The 22741-nt window shown below is 44.8% G+C and overlaps 1 protein-coding gene across 6 annotated transcripts in view; it reads right to left on the reverse strand.

Annotated features, from left to right (window-relative positions):
• Positions 1–22741, reverse strand: part of PACS2 (phosphofurin acidic cluster sorting protein 2) — a 125948-nt gene that overhangs the window by 63583 nt on the left and 39624 nt on the right. For all 6 annotated transcript variants that reach the window (XM_056545423.1, XM_056545421.1, XM_056545420.1 and 3 more), the window contains exons 2-6: positions 11825–11912; positions 5576–5665; positions 3881–4006; positions 3376–3538; positions 1927–2000 (exon numbers count right to left, since the gene is read on the reverse strand). In XM_056545423.1, coding sequence (XP_056401398.1) covers positions 1927–2000; positions 3376–3538; positions 3881–4006; positions 5576–5665; positions 11825–11912 — 541 coding nt within the window. The remainder of the gene's footprint in view (positions 1–1926; positions 2001–3375; positions 3539–3880; positions 4007–5575; positions 5666–11824; positions 11913–22741) is intronic.

The following is a 22741-nucleotide window of genomic DNA, read 5'->3' on the forward strand; positions in this document are numbered from 1 at the left end:
CGTGTCAATGGCTGAAAGAACCGACCAATCAAAATGGGAATTCACTGGTAAGACCCCTGTATTACTGAAGTGTATGCACCGACTGGTGTCTGGTAGCGCCCCCTACCGTACAGGGAGGTATTACATGTTCTGTACTCTTTACCTGTATTACTGAAGTGTATGCACCGACTGTTGTCTGGTAGCGCCCCCTACAGTACAGGGAGGTATTACATGTTCTGTACTCTTTACCTGTATTACTGAAGTGTATGCATTGACTGGTGTCTGGTAGCGCCCCCTACAGTACAGGGAGGTATTACATGTTCTGTACTCTTTACCTGTATTACTGAAGTGGATGCACCGACTGGTGTCTGGTAGCGCCCCCTACAGTACAGGGAGGTATTACATGTTCTGTATTCTTTACCTGTCCCAGGGTTACCTGCTCCTTTGGACACCAGGTGAAGGCGACTCCATTACTTTTTGGGACCCCGAAGAAGCTTCTGTCCTCTACATAGACCAGTGTTTCCCAAGCAGGGTGGCCCCAGCTTTTGCAAAACTACAACTCCCAGCATGCCCGGACATCCTTTGGATAGGGGATAAGATGTCTAGGGGCGGAGTACCCCTTTAACCAATAATGAGGAGATTAGCCATTTCTATGTAGAAATCAGCGGTAACAAAGGGGTACTCCGCTGCTCAGCATTTGGAACAAAATGTTCCAAACGCTGGAGCCGGGAGCTCATGTTGTCATAGCCCCGCCCCCTCATGACATCACGCCCTGCCCCCTCAATGCAAGTCTATGGGAGGGGGCGTGACGGCTGTCACGCCCCCTCCCATAGACTTGCATTGAGGGGGCGTGGCGTGATGTCATGAAGGGGCGGGGCTATGACTTCAAAAGCTCTCGGCATCGACTCAAGCGTTCCAAACGCTAAGCAGTAGAGTACCCCTTTAAAGCGAAATCTAAACTGCTGATATGGGCTTATAGGAAATGGAAAATTGATTAACATGGCATTGTTATGTCTGTCCTGTGTACAATTCTTGTGAAAACTCGTGCTTTATCAGTATGCAATTAGCGCTTTAGATACACTGGTGGGGGGTTACCTTACCCCTTGGTGGACAGATTCGCTGGCTTCTGTAAAATGCCTACTGAGCAATAGTCACCCACTGCTGGGACTCAAAGCTGCAGTACTGTCCCATACTGACCAGTGATTGGCTGTGGCAGCAGGTCCTGCACTGAGCGCTTGTTCTCGGATGCAGAAAGAGGATCGGGGGGACGGGAGAGAGGCAAATGGGATCTAGAGGGGACCAGGGCTGGATAAGTATGCCTGACCATAGAATTGTCTAGAGATGAGCGAACTTACAGTAAATTTGATTCGTCACGAACTTCTCGGCTCGGCAGTTGATTACTTTTCATGCATAAATTAGTTCAGCTTTCAGGTGCTCCGGTGGGCTGGAAAAGGTGTATACAGTCCTAAGAGACTCTTTCCTAGGAATGTATCCACCTTTTCCAGCCCACCGGAGCACCTGAAGGCTGAACTAATTTACGCAGCATAAGTCATCAACTGCCGAGCCGAAAAGTTTGTGACGAATTGAATTTACTGTCAAGTTCGCTCATCTCTAGAATTGTCCAAACAGACAACAGATCAACAGATGAGACAAATTCACCTGTTAATGGAAACTTAAAAAAAAAAAAGTTAAATGTTCATTGGTTCTTCTGTCCGCCAACTGCAAGTTCTTAATATTTGTCATAATTATTATTTGTCAATAAATCTATTTAAATGTATGGCATGCTCTAGATCAGTGGTCTTCAACCTGCGGACCTCCAGATGTTGCAAAACTACAACTCCCAGCATGCCCGGACAGCGCATGCTGGGAGTTGTAGTTTTGCAACATCTGGAGGTCCGCAGGTTAAAGACCACTACTCTAGATCAATAGTGGTTGATCCTTCCATACCTGGCCCTGTACGGCATCATCACTTGCTTCCTGCTCAGAAGAAAAGCTTTCGTACTCCTCTTCAGAATAGTTATCTGTGGGGTAAATAAGTAAGTAATAAATAAAATAAATAAATAAATTTAAATTAATTAATTAATTAATTAATTAATAATAAATAAAATAAATATTAAAAAGTTTCAAATATGTGGAATGCATGATCCTATGTAAAAGGGGTTTTCCAGGACTTCTTGAAGGATTGCCTATCCACAATCGCTGACCCACACAATACAGTGAACAGAGCCAGAAGCCCTTTGCTGCTCTAGTGGTGGCGCTCGATAACAGCTGTTCAGCGACCATTCACTTCAATGGGAGCCAAGCTGCAGTATCCCTGCGCCACCACTTGGACATCTGGCCATATAGTGGGGGGGGTTGCTTAAAGGGGTACTCCGGATAGAAAACAATATTTTTTTTTTTTTAAATCAACTTGGTGCCAGAAAGTTAAAACAGATTTTTAAATTACTTCTATTTAAAAAAAATCTTTACCCTTCCAGTACTTTTTAGCAGCTGTATGCTACAGAGGAAATTCTTTTGTTTTTGTAACACAGTGCTCTCTGCGGACATCACGACCAAAGTGCTCTCTGTTGACATCTCTGTCCATAGCAGCATATGTTTGCTATAGGGATTTTCTCTTGCTCTGGACAGTTCCTGACATGGACAGAGGTGTCAGCAGAGAGCACTGTGGACAAGACAAAAAAAGAAAGTCAAAAAGAAAAGAATTTCCTCTAGCATACAGCTGCTAAAAAGTACTGGAAGGATAGAGATTTTTTTTTTCATAGAAGTCATTTCCAAATCTGTTTAACTTTCTGGCACCAGGGTACCCCTTTAACAGCTGATCGAGGGGGAGGGGCCACCAAGACTAGTGATGGAAAAGCCCAGGAAAACATCTTTAAAAGGGGTACTCCGGGAGAAATGTTTTATTTTTATTTTTTTTAAATAGAAAGTTAAACAGATTTGTAAATTACTTCTATTAAAAAAATCTTAATCCTTCCAGTACTTATTAGCTGCTGAATACTAGAGAGGAAATTATTTCCATTTTGTAACACCGTGCTCTCTGCTGACATCACGAGCACAGTGCTCTCTGTTGACATCTCTGTCCATTTTAGGAACTGTCCAGAGCAGCATATATTTTCTATGGGGATTTTCTCCTACTCTGGACAGTTAATAAAATGGACAGAGATGTCAGCAGAGAGCACTGTGCTCGTGATGTCAGCAGAGAGCTCTGTGTTCCTAAATGAAAATTATTTCCTCTGTAGTATTCAGCAGCTTATAAGTATGGGAAGGATTATGACTTTTTAATAGAAGTAATTTACAAATCTGTTTAACTTTCTGGCACCAGAAAATAAATAAATAAAATAAAAAAAGTTTTCCACTGGAGTAGCCCTTTAATTTTAACATAGCTTACAGACATACCTGTGGATTTTATCTTCTGGCTGGTGTTCATGGCACTGTCTTCATGATCAATCGGCTGACTAGAGAGGGAGAATATCCATATTTCAGCTACCTTGGCAGACGCTTCCTTCATGTTACTAAAAAGGCTTAATATTTGACTTCCTTCAGATGGATGCTGCATGACCTGAAATGCAAATAGGAATAAGTGATGGCAATAACAAATACAGATCAGCCATCAATCCCTTAATGTGAGTGGTGAATATGCCCCTCAAGACTATGGTACACTCCAAACCGAGAGTCCCCTACATTCTCTAATGCAGTGTTTCCCAAACAGAGTGCCTCCAGCAGCTGCAAAACTATAACTCACAGCATGCCCGGACAGCCTTCGGCTGTCCGGGCATGCTGGGAGTTGTAGTTTTGCAACAGCTGTACAACCATGAGTTGAGAATAATTTCCAATAAAGAAAGAAGAAACCCGGCATTTATACAGCTATGATAATAAACAGCTGAAGGTAAAGCACACTCACCTCAGCCATATTGATGCATCCAATCGCCAGCGTTTTGTAACCCAGGATGGTTCGATTTTTGTACCTCTTCCGCCTTTGAAGCATTATCTGTAGTTTGTTTCCTTCCCGTTTTAAAAAGTGAGGGTACTAGTGAAGAAAATTAAAATATTAGGTTTTTCCTTCGCACCCTGACCTGTGGCTCTCCGGTTATCCCATAACTAGCCTTTCCTAACAGGTCTCTCAAAAAAGCTACAACATATTGGGCTGTAAGGGTATACAGTGGTATACAGTCCACTCATTGTAAAATAAATACTACTACTACTATCACTACTCTGCCAACACTACCAAAACCCTGCCACCACAGCTTCTGCTACTACTACTACTACTCCACCACCACCACCACCACCACCACCACCACCACTACTACTACTACTCCGCCGCCGCCGCCACCACCACCACCACCACCACCACGCTGCTGCTGCTGCTGCTGCTACTACTACTACTACTACTACTACTACTACTACTACGCCGCCACTACTGCTACTACTCCGCCGCCGCCACCACACCACCACCACTACTCCGCTGCTGCTGCTACTACTACTCCGCTGCTGCTGCTACTACTACTCCGCTGCTGCTGCTACGCCGCCGCCACTACTACTACTACTACGCTGCCACTACTACTATTACTCCGCCACCACCACTACTACTACTCCGCCACCACCACTACTACTACTCCGCCACCACCACTACTATTACTATGCCACCACCACCACTACTCCGCTACCACCACTACTCCGCCACCACCACCACCACCACCACTACTCCGCCACCACTATTACTACTACTAGTACTACTCCACCACCACTACTACTCCACCACGCTGCCACCACTACTACTACACCGCCACAAATACTACTACGTCACTCACACGACACGTATGCTACTCATGAACTGAGCCCTATAGGTACAAGGGCACGCATGGGTCTACTATTATGGTTGTAGGAGCACCCATCAAAAGGTTGTTATTTAAACCTGTGGCATAACTTTTTTTTTTGTAGTAAAGTAAAACAAGAATACACTAATAAGTCCATATCAGTAGCGGTGGGCCATAAATCATTGGGTGCAAAATGCACCAGTAATCTGTCTGTCAGTTCCCCCAGGAGGGGCACTTAGTGAGTAGGGGATTCTTTTAACAAATGAGAGATGGTCAGAAGCAAAGAACCCCATTAAAGGAGCAGTCCAAAAACGTATCCCCTACCACAGTGGTCGGACCCAACACGATCTTCTGCCCGGCGCCCCAGCTCTCTGCCTGAATGGAGTGTTTCGACCACCTCACAAAGCTGTGACAGACGCGCATCCTCCATAAATATCTATGGAAGGGCCAAAGATACAAGAGCGCTGTATCTCTGACTCTCCCATAGAGATACATGGAGGAGCTTGTCGGCTGCCGCTTCGTGAGGTGGTAGACGTGCCTCCGGGGTGTCCCAGTGTCTGGACACCGTGATCTGACTCTTATTCCCTATATTTCAGATACAGGGTACGTTTTATTATACTGGATAACCTCCTTAAACTTGGTAAAGTAAGGGAAAAAAAAGAAATAAAAAGCTTGTAAAGTGGTCTTTACTGCACAGACACAGAACGATAGCAAGACGACAACATTAGGCACTAAAACCTCGCCCGTTTACTCATTCTCTATGTAAACACATTCGTTGTTACCTGCAGTGAAAAGGTCAGTGCAAGATCAGTCTCCACTTGTCCACTAGGTGGCAGCACAATCTCATGAGAGCGGAGGATGCGCTTGGATCCCTAGTAAAGAAACAAAAAAAAAAACAGTTTACGAGACATGACCATTTGTGTTTTCCTTTGGTAAAGGGGTACTCCGCCCTAGACATCTTATTCTCTTTCCAAGTGATAGGGGTTAAGATGTCTGATCGCGGGGGGTCCCAGCGGTGGGATCCCCGTGTTCTCCTTGAAGCACTCGACGTTCGTTTAGAAAATGCCAGCTGCGGCGCCGGAGGCTGATGACATTCACGGCCGCACCCCTCGTGACGTCACACCACACTCCCTCAATGCAAGTCTATGGGAGGGGGCCGCCCCATAGACTTGCATTGAGGGGGCGTGGGGTGACGTCACAAGGGGCGTGCCCGTGACATCATAACCTACCTGCCTGCTCCAAGCGATTGGAACAAAATGTGCCGAACGCTGGGGCAGCGGAGTACCCCTTCAATATATACCTTTTCCGTTGTGTGTAGCGAGCATAACCATCTTTGGTAAGCGCAACTGCACACTGTGCTTTGAGTAATCTTACTGATATGTTTGTACTATGGAAAATAAGAATACTACAAACAATAAACTTAACACACAGAACAGCACAGAGATACATATAGGATATCTCAACTGAACATTATAAAGTGTTTTATTACTAGACTTTGGAGAAGTATCACTTCTTGCGGCAGTACTTTTTCCCCTACTTTTTATCTGGTTAAGAAGTTTAAAAATTTAGGAGATTTCTTTTACATTTCTCTAAAAGGTCCTTCCTCAGGTTACTATAGGAATAAGGACTTGGCATGAAATGGAAACATTACGAGATTTTAACCTTCCTTTAAAGGGGTTTCCCATCATCATGAAACCTTTGCAGAGGAGCAGAGGATTGTAGAGGTCACGTCTCATGAAGACGGAAAAACCCCTTAAAACATTGGATTTTTGTGATGAAATGAGGTTATATGCCAAAATGTGATACCCGATGATGTGCAGTTTGCCCTCTGCCATGACCAGTGTCCCCCTCCCTTTTCTAAAAGCAGCCACATTTGCGTCAAAAAAGTATCCGGTCCAATAAAGGAAAAGTAGTCTGGGTGAGGTATAGTAATCAAATAAATAAATAAAAATAAAATAAACATCTTCATTAGGTAAGACGGCAAATGTAAAAGGTGGGTGATACTAGTATCGTCTTTTCCTCTTATCTGCGATGGGGCGGGAGAACATGGTCTGCGATGGGGCGGGAGAACATGGTCTGCGATGGGGCGGGAGAACATGGTCTGCGATGGGGCGGGAGAACATGGTCTGCGATGGGGCGGGAGAACATGGTCTGTGATGGGGCGGGGAGAACGCGGTCTGCGATGGGGCGGGGAGAACGCGGTCTGCGATGGGGCGGGAGAACATGGTCTGCGATGGGGCGGGAGAACATGGTCTGCGATGGGGCGGGAGAACATGGTCTGCGATGGGGCGGGAGAACATGGTCTGCGATGGGGCGGGAGAACATGGTCTGCGATGGGGCGGGAGAACATGGTCTGCGATGGGGCGGGAGAACATGGTCTGCGATGGGGCGGGAGAACATGGTCTGCGATGGGGCGGGAGAACATGGTCTGCGATGGGGAGGGAGAACGCGGTCTGCGATGGGGAGGGAGAACGCGGTCTGCGATGGGGCGGGAGAACGCGGTCTGCGATGGGGCGGGAGAACATGGTCTGCGATGGGGCGGGAGAACATGGTCTGCGATGGGGCGGGGAGAACGCGGTCTGCGATGGGGCGGGAGAACATGGTCTGCGATGGGGCGGGAGAACATGGTCTGCGATGGGGCGGGAGAACATGGTCTGCGATGGGGCGGGAGAACATGGTCTGCGATGGGGCGGGAGAACATGGTCTGCGATGGGGCGGGAGAACATGGTCTGCGATGGGGCGGGAGAACATGGTCTGCGATGGGGCGGGAGAACATGGTCTGCGATGGGGCGGGAGAACATGGTCTGTGATGGGGCGGGTGAACATTAATACGGAGAAGAGATAAGATGTCTAGGGGCAGAGTACCCCTTTAACTACTGTAATACCAACAAGATGGAGCCAACCAACTAAAACTTTTTCCCCTGCAATGCCCACTAGAGACAGAATTACATACTTGAATTGTATTCCAGGATTTGCTTGTCTTCAGGTCAGACCAGAGAACTTACAAAGATTCTCAGATGTCTTTCGTGAAGGCCTAAATGTTATATATAGTTTGAATCCCATGTTACAAACATTTAATTTATCATTTTATAAGAACATACTCCATATTCTTCCCTTTTTTTCCCTAGAGGGTAGGGAGTCTTAATCTCTTTTATTTAGCCTTCGCATCTCTAATAATGTCCAGTATATACATGGGTAGAGATACTGGATCTTTACTGAAGCAGACAGGTCCAGAATTGTTCGCTACAGTCCGCGTCTAGGGTTAAACCTCTGCTTAGAAACCAATGCGCCTCACAAATTATTCATCAGGGAGTCTGTAGGGTTCCCTAATGAATTACAAAGAGAACCTTCCCCCCCAACAGTGAACTGTACTGTATAATGCACACAGCAGCATAACTACTATTCGGGTGTGTGCGGCAGGGTTATTTTGAGCAGCAGCCAAAGGATGACCGTATCGTGTCAGGTCATCAGGATGGGACGAAAGCAGAAGCCCCCTGAATAGACCCAGACAACAGAAAATATCCACCAGATAAAAATAAACTAATTATATAATAAATAAAATAAATAAATATTACATTCAAATAGTAAATTAAACAATTAGTTAATAAAATAGTACATAAAATAAAATAATAATAATAATAATAATGATGAATAATAATAATGTATAATACCAATAATAACTATAATACTACCAATAATACCAATATCACCAAATAAAAAAAACACAATACCAATAATAATAATAATAATAATAATAATAATAATAATAATAATAATAATAATAAATGGTACTAAAATAAATAATAATAATAAATAACTACTACTACTAAATAATAAATAATAATAATACTAAAAAATAATAATAATACTAATAATTTATAATAAATAATAATACTAATAATTTATAATAAATAATACTAATAATAATTTATAATAAATACTAATAATACAAATACTAATAATAATACAAATACTAATAATAATAAATACTAATAATAATAAATACTAATAATAATAATAAATACTAATAATACCAATAATAATACTAATAATAAAAATAATATTTATTTAACCCCATCCAGGACGCTTTCCTTTTTTGGCAATGCAGTTTTCATTTCATTTCTTCCTCCTCACCTTTTAGAGATATTAATATTTTCCGGACACAGAGCCATATGTGAGAGGAGTTGTGGGTTTGCAATTATGTATTGTGAACCCACAAAAAAAATTATAAAACAATTTTTTTAATTTATTTTTTAAGGCGTTAGCTGTATTTCCGCTACAGTAAAAAAAAATATATATACACGGTATACGTTACTGCGGGTCAGTAACAATTACAACAATAACAAAAGGTATTTATTGTGTGTGTGTGTTATGCTTTACTCCTTTTTACAAAAAAAAATAAAATAAAAAAAATAAAAATACATTGCCATCTAAATTGTAAGCCCTATTTACTTTTTCATTTATGGGGCCGCTAGAGTTGTATTTTTGAATGCACTACGAGCACCAAGCTGGCAGACCTGGAATGCTTTCCTATCTCAACGACGGGATCACAATGTTGATCGAATGAGGGGAGGTGCCACTCTGTGTCCAACTTCCTAGATGCCATAGGCAAGCATTTCCCAACCAAGGTGGCTCCAGCTGTTGCAAAACTATAACTCCCAGCATGCCCGGACAGCCGGAGGCTGTCCGGGCATGCTGGGAGTTGTAGCTTTGCATCAGCTGGAGGCACCCTGGTTGGGAAAACACTGCTGTATGCACTTTTGACAGTGGTATACGTCTGCGATCAAAGGTATTTCCAATCTTGGACACTGCCAGTGGGATTCAGCAGTGATCCCCGGTGTGTCTCCTCACTTCCCATTGCTGTGATGTACATGCACGTGCCCACTGCCATACATTTTAAAGGGGGCACTCTACTGGAAAACCCTTCCTTTTAAAATCAACTGGTGCCAGAAAGTTAACCAGATTTGTAAATTACTTCTATTAAAAAAAAATCTTAATCCTTCCAGTACTGATCAGCTGCTGTATGCTCCACAGGAAGTTCTTTTCTTTTTGATTTTCCTTTCTGTCTGACCACAGTGCTCTCTGCTGACACCTCTGTCCATGTCAGGAACTGTCCAGAGCAGGAGAGGTTTGCTATGGGGATTTGCTCCTACTCTGCACAGTTCCTGGCACAGACAGAGGTGTCAGCAGAGAGCACTGTGGTCAGACAGAGGAAATTGAAAAAGAAAAGAACTTCCTGTGGAGCATACAGCAGCTAAGTACTGGAAGGATTAAGATTTTTTAATAGCAGTAATTTACAAATCCGTTTAACTTTCTGGCACCAGTCGATTTAAAAGGAAATGTTTTCCAGTTGAGTACCCCTTTAAGGGGGGGGGTTCTAGTTTTAATTCCTGAATAAAACAGGTGAGCGTATGCACAGTATGGAGGAGTCCAGTGTTGTGCATTGACGGGCTGAATAGAGCCACAAGTCACATGACGACCCCCCCCACATTCACTTAGTAACAATATGCCACAGGACATGTGCTGGGTCAACACACAGGAGGCATCCATGGGCTGACTGAACAGATCTAAAGTTGGGATAATCCTCATTGTTGTGGTCGTTGCAGTAGCGGCCTCACTGTGCGCCGATCTACAGAAACAACAAGTAAAACTATAAATCACACTTATAAGTCCATGTTCACATGGCGGAATATTTGTGTAGAACTCTGCAAGAACATTTTGCATGGATATTCCACTGCAGCAGAGTCCCATTGATTCTGTGCTGTGAGCGGCGAAATTTCTGCGGTAGAAATATCCCCATTCTGGTTTAAGCAGAAAGAATAGAAATGTCTATCTATTCTTTCTGTGGATTCGGCTCAAAAATGCATTGCCGTCTATGAGACCGCGCATTTCGGAGCGGTCCTAGTGCCTGCCCGTGATTTCCGGGAGGAAATTCTGCACATTTTCGGCCGTGTGTAGTAATACTTTATAAAGGGGTACTCCAGTGGAAAACAATTTTTTTATTTTTTCCCAAATCAACTTGTTCCAGAGAGTTAAACAGATTTGTAAATCACTTCTATTAAAAAATCTTAATCCTTCCAGTACTTAGCTGCTGTATGCTCCAGAAGAAGTTATGTAGAAGTTATGTAGTTCTAGTCTGACCACAGTGCTCTCTGCTGCCACCTCTATCCATGTCAGGAACTGTCCAGAGCAGGAGAGGTTTACTATGGGGATTTGCTCCTACTCTGGACAGTTCCTGACACAGACAGAGGTGTCAGCAGAGAGCACTGTGGTCAGACAGAAAAGAACAACAAAGTACTCAACTTCCTGTGGAGCAAACAGCAGCTGATAAGTACAGAAGGATTAAGATTTTTTTTTATAGAAGTAATTTACAAATCTGTTTGACTTTCTGGCACCAGTTTATTTGAAAAAAAAAATAAATGAAAAAAATAAAGCTTTTCCACTGGAGTATCCCTTTAAGACATGAATGGAGGGGGCGTGGAGTGACGTAGAGCTTTCTAAGACGGGAGACACAGCCCTGCATAGAATGTGGGTGCTGCTCTTTGGCCAGATAATTCACCTTGTGTAAGGGAAATACACAAAGCGGTACAGACATTAGTAGTCGCTATCAACGACCATGTAGGACAAGTGCATAAGAAAACTATTTATGCCATATGCAACACGTTTCGGGACCACACTGGCCCCTTCATCAGACCAGTATGGCCCAAAAATGTGTTGCATATGGAATAAAACTGTTCTTCACTTACGTAATTGCCATACATGGTCTTTGGTAGCCCCCACTTATCCGTGTCTCGCTATCAGTGAGCACAGGAAGAAGCATCAGCCTGATGGTACCACAACCACTATTATTCACTATTGTGCTATGCCTGCTGAGAGTTGCTTTGTGCACTCCGAGGTGTAATCCAAAGCACATTCCGGTGAGATACCATCATCCCACTGGGGCAGGCATCAGTACGATCCTACACAAGGAAGTGCTTTTTTTGTTTTGTGTCTTCCATTCACTTATTTAGATACCTAGGGTGCTCACTTACCTGCATTTTCACTGCAATCACTACAGAAATAAGCTCTTTGTCCAGTTCCTTCACAACCAGAAGCTTCTTCAGAGTTAGACTGCAAAGCCTGAAAATGACAAATGAAAAGAAAATATTTAGCACATAATGCAAATGCAGCAAAAATCTCTGTATAGTAAGATGCACATTTATCCAGAAGATTATTCCCCAACTGTACTATATAACGTAATAAAGCCCAATAGGTTGTCCTTATATAAATGCTGGACAGGAAAGGGAAGGTGTCACATGTGATGCTATTAACATATAGAGATAAAGCCACATGAAGGAACAGAGATAAAGCCACATGAAACCAAGGAACAGGAGAGGACTCACTGACTTCTATAGAAAAGTGTTGTGGACATACCCTACGTCACTATTACCTATTGTGAATGGTGGATCCTGTGTTATCTATAGAGGAGTTACCTTTAAAGGGGTACTCTGCCCCCAAAGGATAGGGGGATAAGATGTCTGATCACAGGGGTCCCGCAGCTGGGGACCACCAAGATCTCCCTGCTGCACCCGGTGTTTGTTTAGAGCGTGGGGTGCAGCGCCGGAGGCTCATGACCTCACGGCCACGCCCCCTCAATGCAAGTCTATGGGAGGGGGCGTGAGTCTGCCCCGCATCGTCAGTCATCCGGTGCCACAACAGAGATCGCGGGGGTCCTCAGACATCTTATCCCCTCCCAGTGACAAGACTCCCGCGATCTCTGCTGCGGCACCCCAGACATCCGGTGCACGGAGCGAACTTCGCTCCGTGCCGGATGACTGGCTATGCGGGGCAGAGGCTCGTGACATCCCGGCCAGGCCACGCTCATGATGCCACGTCCCCTCAATGCAAGTATATGGGAGGAGCCGTGACGGCCGCCAAGCACCCTCACATAGACTTGCACTGAGTGGGTGTGCCAAGACGTCACGAGCCTCCGGCACTGCACCCAACGCTCTAAACGAATGCCGGGTGCAGCAGGGAGATCGCGGGGGTCCTTTGGATAGGAGATAAGATGTCTAGGGGCTGAGAACCCCTTTAAGGATCTTCCAGCCTGCGATGACAGCAAGATGTCTACTGAAAATTGATCTCTACATAAGAGGCAGACTATTGTGAGATCTAGATTAATGTGACATAGAGAATTGAATCTTCAGATGGCAATGGGGCTCCAAATCATTGTCACATCTCTCCCAATCTGCATATAAGAGGCGGCCTGTCAATCAGGGTCGGTGGAACACCCTAAAAACTAGGAGCCCCTTTCCTGGCCAAAGACACAACTATAATTATGAAACGTCCCGACATTCATAGTGAAACACACCACCTGTCAGGGTCTCATGTTGCCTGTGGTTCGGGCAGTATGAAACTGGTGACAGATTGCCGTTCAGCATGCTCACTGATAAACTGCACATTTATGGACAGCACATAGAGGTAGCTTCTCTGTATAAACTGGGCGAAACCAAGATCAACACATCCCCTGACCACAAGGCAATAAGTGTCGATTTTGGGACACCATATCCGAATACATTAAATGCGTCGTCACATGATGCTAAACTCCTATGCATATGCCGTATCAGAAAATACGGGCGTTTTAGAAGGGGGTCTTGCCCATGAGCCAGAGGAGTATAATGTAATGTATATATACATACACACATATATATATATATATATATATATATATATATATACATGAAGACATATCTCCTGATTACCCATATACATGTACACTCGGCTCGGCTAAGCATGCATATGTTGTAAATGGAGGGGGGAGAGAGCAGACTTAACTTGCTAGGGAGTCCTGTTATCAGGCCTGTATTTTTTTTGGGGGGGGGGGGGGGGTGACAGGCAGCATTGGTTGGGCCCTTTTGTCACCTTCCTGGGCCAGTCCAGCACAGATCAGATCAGCCCAGGTGCTGAAGACAGCTTGTCCCTGCGCTTTAATACTACATTAGAGTCAGTCTTCAATTAAAGGGGTGATCCACCATAAGGTGATTTTAGTACGTACCTGGCAGACAGTAATGCACATGCTTAGGAAGGATCTGCGCTTGTCTTGGGGCTAAATGGCTATGCTGTGAGATTACCATAATACTGTGGCTAGCTGTTTGTGAACTGGTATTTCCTGTTTGAGTTTTCTTTTTTTTTGCCTACAAATCCCATTATTCCATTTTCCTCCCTCCCACACATCAGCCACCCCACCCATTGAAACATAAATGAGCTGCATCCATTCAAAAGACCTGTGGTTTTCAATCAGGGTGCCTACAGCTGTTGCATTAGTTGCAGATTGATCCCTCCACCCATTGAAGCAGACAGGCTCCCTGTCATCAGCTGACTAGGGAGTCAGGTCTCGACCGCATTGCAACCTGGGAAAAATCTGGGACAGCAGTCATTTTGTATGCTGTTAAAAATAAATATATTGGGATGAAAATCACAGAAGAATTGTGAGAAAACCGTTACACACAGGTACAGACACTATATTATGAACTACACTAACTTTACAGCCCCTGTAGCATAGTCAAATAAAAAAAAATCCTGAAATACCCCTTTAAGGCTGTAAGGATGATAGTCTTATGGTATACAGCAGTGTTTCCCAACCGGGGTGCCTCCTGCTGTTGCAAAACTACAACTCCCAGCATGCCCGGACAGCCTTCGGCTGTCCGGGCATGCTGGGAGTTGTAGTTTTGCATCAATTGGAGGCACCCCGGTTGGGAAATACTGCATTGGATGTTTGTCCAGTCCTGTGTGCGTCCTGCTCTACTGGCCAAACCAGTCCATGAATACTCTGGCCGCCATGTAATCCTACTCAACCATTCTAAGCGTATTGAAGGACTAGAAGGTGTTAACCCCCCAGCATTCCCAGGAATAAAGAAGCCAAAAAGATGATATTGCCAGACCAGGTCAAAGATGAGATACCAAGGGTACCACCTGTACACGAGAAGGAAACGGCTCCTTGGTTGTTGAGCTCCTGCATGGTAATAGCCCCCCCCCCCCCCCCAAAAGGCACTGGTCCTTGTAGTCAGAGGGCTTTGATCCAGATAGTCCTATAATTCTCGCACAGTACTTAAGTGTGTATTAGAAGGTCTTATGTAACTCTAATCCTCGCCTCATTTCTTAAAACGTGACGGTTGACAGGTGAATGAGTAACAGAACCAGTTAGTGATGACTGGCGCAGAGGCTGGATGGGGCACGGGCACTGCACGGAATACCAAGTAGATATTTAACAGCAAACCCCCATTCTAGCAGAACAGGTACCTAACATTCCACTGGTTAACCCCTAAAGGACACCACCACATCTTGTCCTCAAGGCTAAGACAGGTCATTGTTTTTTCTTCCAGACTTTCGAGAGCCTTAACCCTTTAAAGAGCACCTGTCACCAAACTAAACTTTTATGTAACTATAAGACACTTTGCAATTTACTTGCTGTTAAAATTCTCAACCTTTATAGGTTTTTAATGTGATTGAAAAAATGGCCACTAGGTGGCTCTGTTCTGTTCCCTGCACAGTGCAAAGTGTTAGTTTGGTCTCCTCCCGGCCTGGCAGGAGACCAAACCTAGGAAGTGCGTGCAGGGCATGGTGAGGCATAGCTCTCGCAGGCTTCAGTGACATTGTGTCTGCTGGGGAACGCCCACTTTCTCCTGCTCAAACAATGTGAGCAAGGGGAAAGGTATGATACACTGCTTTTTAAAGTGTACCTGTCATCAAACTACATTTTCTAAACTAAATCAGATTTTATTCCTAACTACTTCCAACACCCCTCCTGACCTTAACAGAACATTTTGATTAGACTGCTCGGAGCAGAAGGCTGTAATTTTGACGTCACGGCCACACACCCTCGTGACGTGAAGCCACACCCCCTCCATTCATGTCTATGGGAGGGACTGTGAGATGAATGGAGGGGGCGTGGCATGACTTCACGCACGAGGTGGCGTGGCCGTGACACCACGGCCACTGACGTAGGAACCCGGCTTTTTTTTTAGAACGCCCGATGCTGCAGGAGATTGCAGGGGCCCCAGCTGCGGGACCCCCACGATCTGACATCTTTTCCCCTATCCTTTGGAGGAGGGATAAGATGTCTAGGAGTGGAGTACACCTTTAACGGGTATAACAGTATATTCTTACCATATAGTCGCTGCTGCACTTCAGTGGTTAAAGGGGTACTCCGCCCCTAGACATTATCCCCTATCCAAAGAATAGGGGATAAGATGTCCGATTGTGGGGGTCCCGCCACTAGGACCCCTGCAAACCCTCCTGCAGCACCCACTTGTCATCAGCTGCACAGAGCGAAGATCGCTCAGTGTCTGATGACTCCCCATACAGGGGCCGGAGTATTGCGACAGCATGGCCCCGCCCCCTGAATGCAAGTATAAGTATATATATTATCCATAGGCTTGCATTGTGGGGGCGGGACGTGATGTCACAATGGGGGGGGGGGGGGCAGAGCCGTGACATTACAATATTCCGGCCCCTGTGTTGTGAGTCATCAGACAGAGCGATCTTCGCTCCATGCAGCTTAAGACAAGTGGGGGCTGCAGGAGAGATCGCGGGGGTCCCCAGCGGTGGGACCCCAGCCATCAGACATTTTATGCCCTATCCTTTGGACTGAGAACATTATCCGTGATGGGGCGGGAGAACATTATCCGTGATGGGGCGGGAGAACATTATCCGTGATGGGGCGGGAGAACATTATCCGTGATGGGGCGGGAGAACATTATCCGTGATGGGGCGGGAGAACATTATCCGTGATGGGGCGGGAGAACATTATCCGTGATGGGGCGGGAGAACATTATCCGTGATGGGGCGGGAGAACATTATCCGTGATGGGGCGGGAGAACATTATCCGTGATGGGGCGGGAGAACATTATCCGTGATGGGGCGGGAGAACATTATCCGTGATGGGGCGGGAGAACATTATCCGTGATGGGGCGGGAGAACATTATCTGTGATGGGGCGGGAGAACATTATCTGTGATGGGGCGGGAGAACATTATCTGTGATGGGGCGGGAGAACATTATCTGTGATGGGGCGGGAGAACATTAATACGAATCGGATTGAGAAATGTCCATTAAAGGATTAGTCCAGGGAGCTGAACTTATCAGACACTTGTCCCATATCATGTGGATATGGGACAAGTGTCTGATTGCGGGTGTCTATCCTGCACATGGTCTGTCCTTCTTACCCATTCCCAGTTCACTCTAGTCCCTACCTTCCTTGACATGAGCAAGTAACGGCCCACTTCCTTAAAAGGGCACTCTGCCCCTAGACATCTTACCCCCTATCCAAAGGATAGGGGATAAGATGTTTGATCGCGGGGGTCCCACCGCTGGGGACCCCCGCAATCTCTCCTGCAGCACCCCTGTTTCTCATTTGCACAGAGAAAGGATTGCTCTGTGGCTAATGAAGGGCGAAACAGAGGACGGAGAATCGTGACGTCGCGGGGGTCCCCAGTGGCGGGGATAGGGGATAAGATGTCTAGGGGCAGAGTTCATCTTTTCCAGGATATTAGTTTGCAGTCACTGTATAGGCTGCAGTCCCATAGTGCTGGTCTCAGCTGATCCAGTCTATGCAACGCTCCGCGAGCTAATCTGCCAGGACTGATACATTGTTGCAGATTACCAGAGAACACTCTGCACAAAATGCTGATATCCGCAAATTCTTGGCTTTTTTTGTTCTGCTTTTTACGTTGGCAGAGCGCAGTGCACTATGGGAGCTCAGATAACAGATGAACGTCTACAGATTCCAAGAAGCAAGCACAAGGAACATAATGTTGGATTCAATCCCGATAATGCATCCACAGGCATGTACACACAAGATGTCACAAAACCACAGATATATTACATACAATATTTCACCAGTACAGTCATCCGGCAGGATTTATTGTAAAGGAGCCGCTGCCTGAAGGGACCACAGAACCTCATAGGTCGCTCACAGGGACACACAATATGGAAGAAGAAAAATGAAGGACAATAAAAGAAGTACGAGCATGAGCCTGTGTTACCGAATCTTGAAGTCACTGAAGTATCCAGAGGAGCAAAAACGGGTTTTCTATGGGGCGTGCCGCACTGGTAACTGGCACAATACAGACACCGTGGTTAAAATAAAAAAGGATTTTTTTAAGAAACTGACAATGCGTTTTGGAACCATGTACCCTCCCCCCCCCTCCTATTTTTTTTTTTTAACACATTTTAGTCACTATTCTTTAGTCCCTACAGGAGACTAATCGGGCAGTCACAGAGGGACTGCAGAGCAAGCTCCCGGCGGCAGCCGGGAGCTCACTCTGCAGTCCCTCTGTGACTGCCGCTGGCGCATCCGCAGCGTGAAATACGCTGCTGATCCGTCCCGTGTGACCCTGCCCTTACATGGAATCTTAATTGCACAAACTGAACAATGCTGGGCCATAGCAATTGGCACTGCATTACCCCTGGCTGCAGAGGATGCCTGCAGAAATAGAGCACCTATGAGGAACAGGACAGAAGCAGGTAGGGACCCTCTGACTTCCTTTCAGCTAATCGGGACCCTGCAATTTTGTTTTGGTGGTCCCGATCGGCTTCCCTGAGCTACCTGCATGGTATTTTCGGCACTCTTAGATGCCGCAATCATTTTGAATTGCGGCATCTAAAATGGTTTATACCGGTAACTGATTACCAGGTAACCGAGACCAACCACGGACACCGCGGTTCAGGTAACCGGGACAAACCAGGTACACCGTGGTTAAAATAAAATAGATTTTATTAAGAAACTGACAACGCGATTCAAACGCATTTGCCCCCCCCCTTTTTTTTTTTTTTTAAACACATTTTAGTCACTATTGTTTAGTCCCTATAGGAGACTAATAGGGCAGGGTCAGAGGGTGCATCCGCAGCGTATTTCATGCTGCGGATGCGCCGGTGGCAGTCACAGAGGGTTAAAATAAAAAAAAAGGTTTTATTAAAGAAACTGACAACGCATTTCAGAAGCATGTGCCCCCTTTTTCAAGTCTCAAGGATGGCATCAGGCAGCGCCACCTGTGTTCATTTTTCCTCTTTCTACATATTTATGAGCCTATGTTCATAAGGTGGAATTTCTGCACCGAATTCCGCCTTAAAATTTAGCTCAGAAATTCTGCAATTTTAACCGCACATTAAATTAAATGGGGATTCAGCTGTCCCATTTAGGCTAGGTTCACACGGCAGAATTCTGCAATTCCGCTCACATTTCCTTCTGCAAAGCTTGCAATGGAACTTTTGCCCAAAACACTGAATTCTGCCGAAAGTTTTGCAGAATACAGAATTTCAACTGTGTGAATAGGACAGCGGAATCCCATTGAACATAATGGGGGAGATTTATCAAGACCTGTGCTAAGAAAAGTTGACCAGTTGCCCATAGCAACCAATCTGATAGCTTTTTTTTTTACATTTCAGAGGCCTTTTCAAAAATGAAAGAAGTGATCTGATTGGTGGCTATGGGCAATTGATCAACTTTTCCTCTGCACAGGTTTTGATGAATCTCCCCCCATTGTGCTTTAAACTTCAGCAGTTTTTCAACAGAATTCCGCGCTGAGATTCCGGCAGGAGAAATTCTGCTTTCCAGATTCTGCAAAAGCACTGAACAGGTCTTTAAATTTAGCAGAATTCCGGGCAGAATCCCATTGTACTTAAAGGGTTACTCCGGTAGAAAACAGATTAGTAAATTACTTCTATTAAAAACTCTTAATCCTTCCACTTAGCTGCTGTATGACTCAGAGGAAGTTGTGTAGCTCTTTTCAGTCTGACCACAGCGCTCTCTGCTGACACCTCTGTCCATGTCAGGAACTGTCCAGAGCAGGAGAAAATCCCCATAGCAAACCTCTCCTGCCCCAGACAATTCCTGATATGGACAGAGGTGTCAGAAGAGAGCACTGTGGTCAGACTGGAAAGAACTACCCAAATTCCGGTGAAGCATACAGCAGCTGATAAGTAGTGGAAGGATTAAGAATTTTTAATAGAAGAAATAATTTAAAAATCTGTTTTAACTTTCCGGCACCAGTTGATATGAAAAAAAATTGTTTTCCACCAGATTACCCCATTAATGGGGCTTTGAATTTCGGCAAAATTCTGGGTTTTGAGCTCTCAGAAATTCCGCAAAACTGTGAAAGTTCTGCAGCAAGCTTTGCAGAACGGAATTTGAGAGGAATAGCAGAATTTCCGCTGTGTGAACATAGCCTGAGAAGGAAAAGCAGCAATATGGTAAACAATACCCAGCAATCTAAATAAACCCTTGGCTGGATGTTACGTGAAGAATAAATGGCTATGTTCACTTCTGGATCTAACGCCGCACCCACCAGGCTGGAGCTCTTCTATGGGGATGAATGAAAAGGCAGAAGAATGAAAACTAGGTCAGCAGCATCATGGAATCTGCACGCTAGGGAGGTGAAGGCAAACAATTGGCCTCAACATGCAAACTCCATTCGACGGGGGAGGAGCCACTCATCCGACCCACATCCATTAGACTACTATTACCCATCAAGTCAATAGGTGATAAGCTTTTATAGAAGGTAAACCCCTTGTGGGAGATTAGCTCTATAGAGGTAGTCAAATAGCAGCAACACGTGAGGAAGTACCATTTAAAAAGGGGTTTCTACGGTCTACTTTTTTAGTAACAAAACAATACGGTCTTTACTCTCATAAAACAGAAAAGAAATCTTGTCTATAGAGATCTCTTCCTTGTCTGTACAGATGGCTTACTACCAGCCGCCAAAGTGGACAACAAACTTACTCACACAGGTTTGAGGCTGTATACCAGAGTTTCCCCAACCAGCATGCTTGCAAAACTACAACTCCCAGCTGGCCCGGACAGCCGAAGGCTGTCCGGGCCTGCTGGGAGTTGTAGTTTTGCAATAGCTGGGGGCACACTGGTTAGGAAACACTACTGTATACCATAAGACTATCATCCGAGGTGCCTCACAGCCTTAAAAGGGTACTCCGTTGGAAATGTTTTTTTTCTTAAATCAACTGGTGCCAGCAAGTTAAACAGATTTGTAAATGACTTCTATTAAGGCCCCGTTCACACTACGGAATTCTCGCGGATGAAATCCGCGAGCGGAGCTTCCGCCTGGTGGCCGCCGACGAAAATACTTCGGCGCTAGGGCCACGGGGCACTGAGCCGTTACCATCGACGGCTATGCAGTGCTTGCGGAATCCGCGCAAAGAATGAACATGTTCTTTCTTTGCGCGGAACACTTTCAACGGCGGAAATGTCGCCGCTGAAATTCCGCAGTGTGAACGGGTCTCACGGAAACCCGTTCACACTAATGTTAAAGTTCACACTGCGGAATTCCGCGGGAATTCCGTAGTGTGAACGGGGCCTAAAAAATTCTTTATCCTTCCAGAACTTTATAGCAGCTGTACACTACAGAGGACATTTTTTTTTTTTCCCTTCTTTTTTGTCTGGTCCACAGTGCTCTCTGCTGACACCTGATGCCCATATCAGGAACTGTCCAGAGCAGGAGAAAATCCACATTGCAAACCTATGCTGCTCTGGACAGTTCCTGATATGGGCATCAGGTGTCAGCAGAGAGCACTGTGGACAAGACAAAAAAGAAATTCAAAAAGAAAAGAATTTCCTCTGCAGCATACAGCCGCTAAAAAAACGACTGGAAGAGTAAAGATTTTTTTATAGAAGTAATTTACAAATCTGTTTAACTTTCTGGCACCAGTTGATTTAAAAAAAAAATAAAAAAATTAATGTTTTCCAACGGAGTACCCCTTTAAAGTGGGTTTCTCCTGTCTACTTTTCAGTAACAAAACAATACAGTCTTTACTCTCATGAAACAAAAAATAAATCTTGTCTGTTTGTGTAGGGCAAACTAGAGAGATCTCTTCCTTGTCTGTACAGATGGCTTACTACCAGCCACCAAAGTGGACAACAAACTTACTCACAGAGGTTTGAAGCTGTATACCAGAGTTTCCCAACCAGCATGCTTGCAAAACTACAACTCCCAGTTGTAGTTTTGCAACAGCTGGGGTCACACTGGTTGGGAAACAATGCTGTATACCATAAGGCTATCATCCGTGGTTCTTCACAGCCTTAAAGGGGTATTCCAGGCAAAAACTTTTTTATATATATCAACTGGCTCCGGTAAGTTAAACAGATTTGTAAATTACTTCTATTAAAAAATCTTAATCCTTCCAATAGTTATTAGCTTCTGAAGTGTTCTGTCTAACTGCTCAATGATGATGTCACGTCCCGGGAGCTGTGCATGATGGGAGAATATCCCCATAGGAGCTGGACAGCTCCTGGGACGTGAGTCATCAGAAAGCAGTTAGACAGAAAACAGCAACTCAACTTCAGAAGCTTATAACTATTGGAAGGATTAAGATTTTTTAATAGAAGTAATTTACAAATCTGTTTTAACTTTCCGGAGCCAGTTGATATATATATATAAAAAAAGTTTTTGCCTGGAATACCCCTTTAATGCTCAAGACTGACTCTAATGTAGTATTAAAGTGTAGGGATGAGCTGTTTTCGGCACCTGTGCTGATCTGACATAGACTAGCCCAGGAAGGTCCCGTTGTGTGGATGCCGACACAAAAACGGGAAATGGAAGCAACATGGAGGAAAAATTGATTATTGTATAAGGTATTATTTTTGTGTGATGCATTATATCATTCTATGTAAATAGGCAAATAAACAGAACTTACATTAAAGAAAAAATATATTAATAAAAAAGGAAACCCTTTAAAAAAGGTGTCCTTTATCTAAGCCAATGCTCCCCAACCAGGGTGCCTCCAGCTGTTGTAAAACTACAACTCCCAGTATGGCCGAAGGCTGTCTGGACATACTGAGAGTTGTCGTTTTTCAACAGATTGGTAAATTTTTGAGCAACCATGGTGCCCCCCATCACCAAGCCCCCTTAACACGACAGCAATAGGTGTCCATGCCACAGAAAGGATTCTTCATTGAGAAAA

This window comes from Hyla sarda, chromosome 11, assembly GCF_029499605.1.
Source record: "Hyla sarda isolate aHylSar1 chromosome 11, aHylSar1.hap1, whole genome shotgun sequence".
NCBI lineage: Eukaryota > Metazoa > Chordata > Amphibia > Anura > Hylidae > Hyla > Hyla sarda.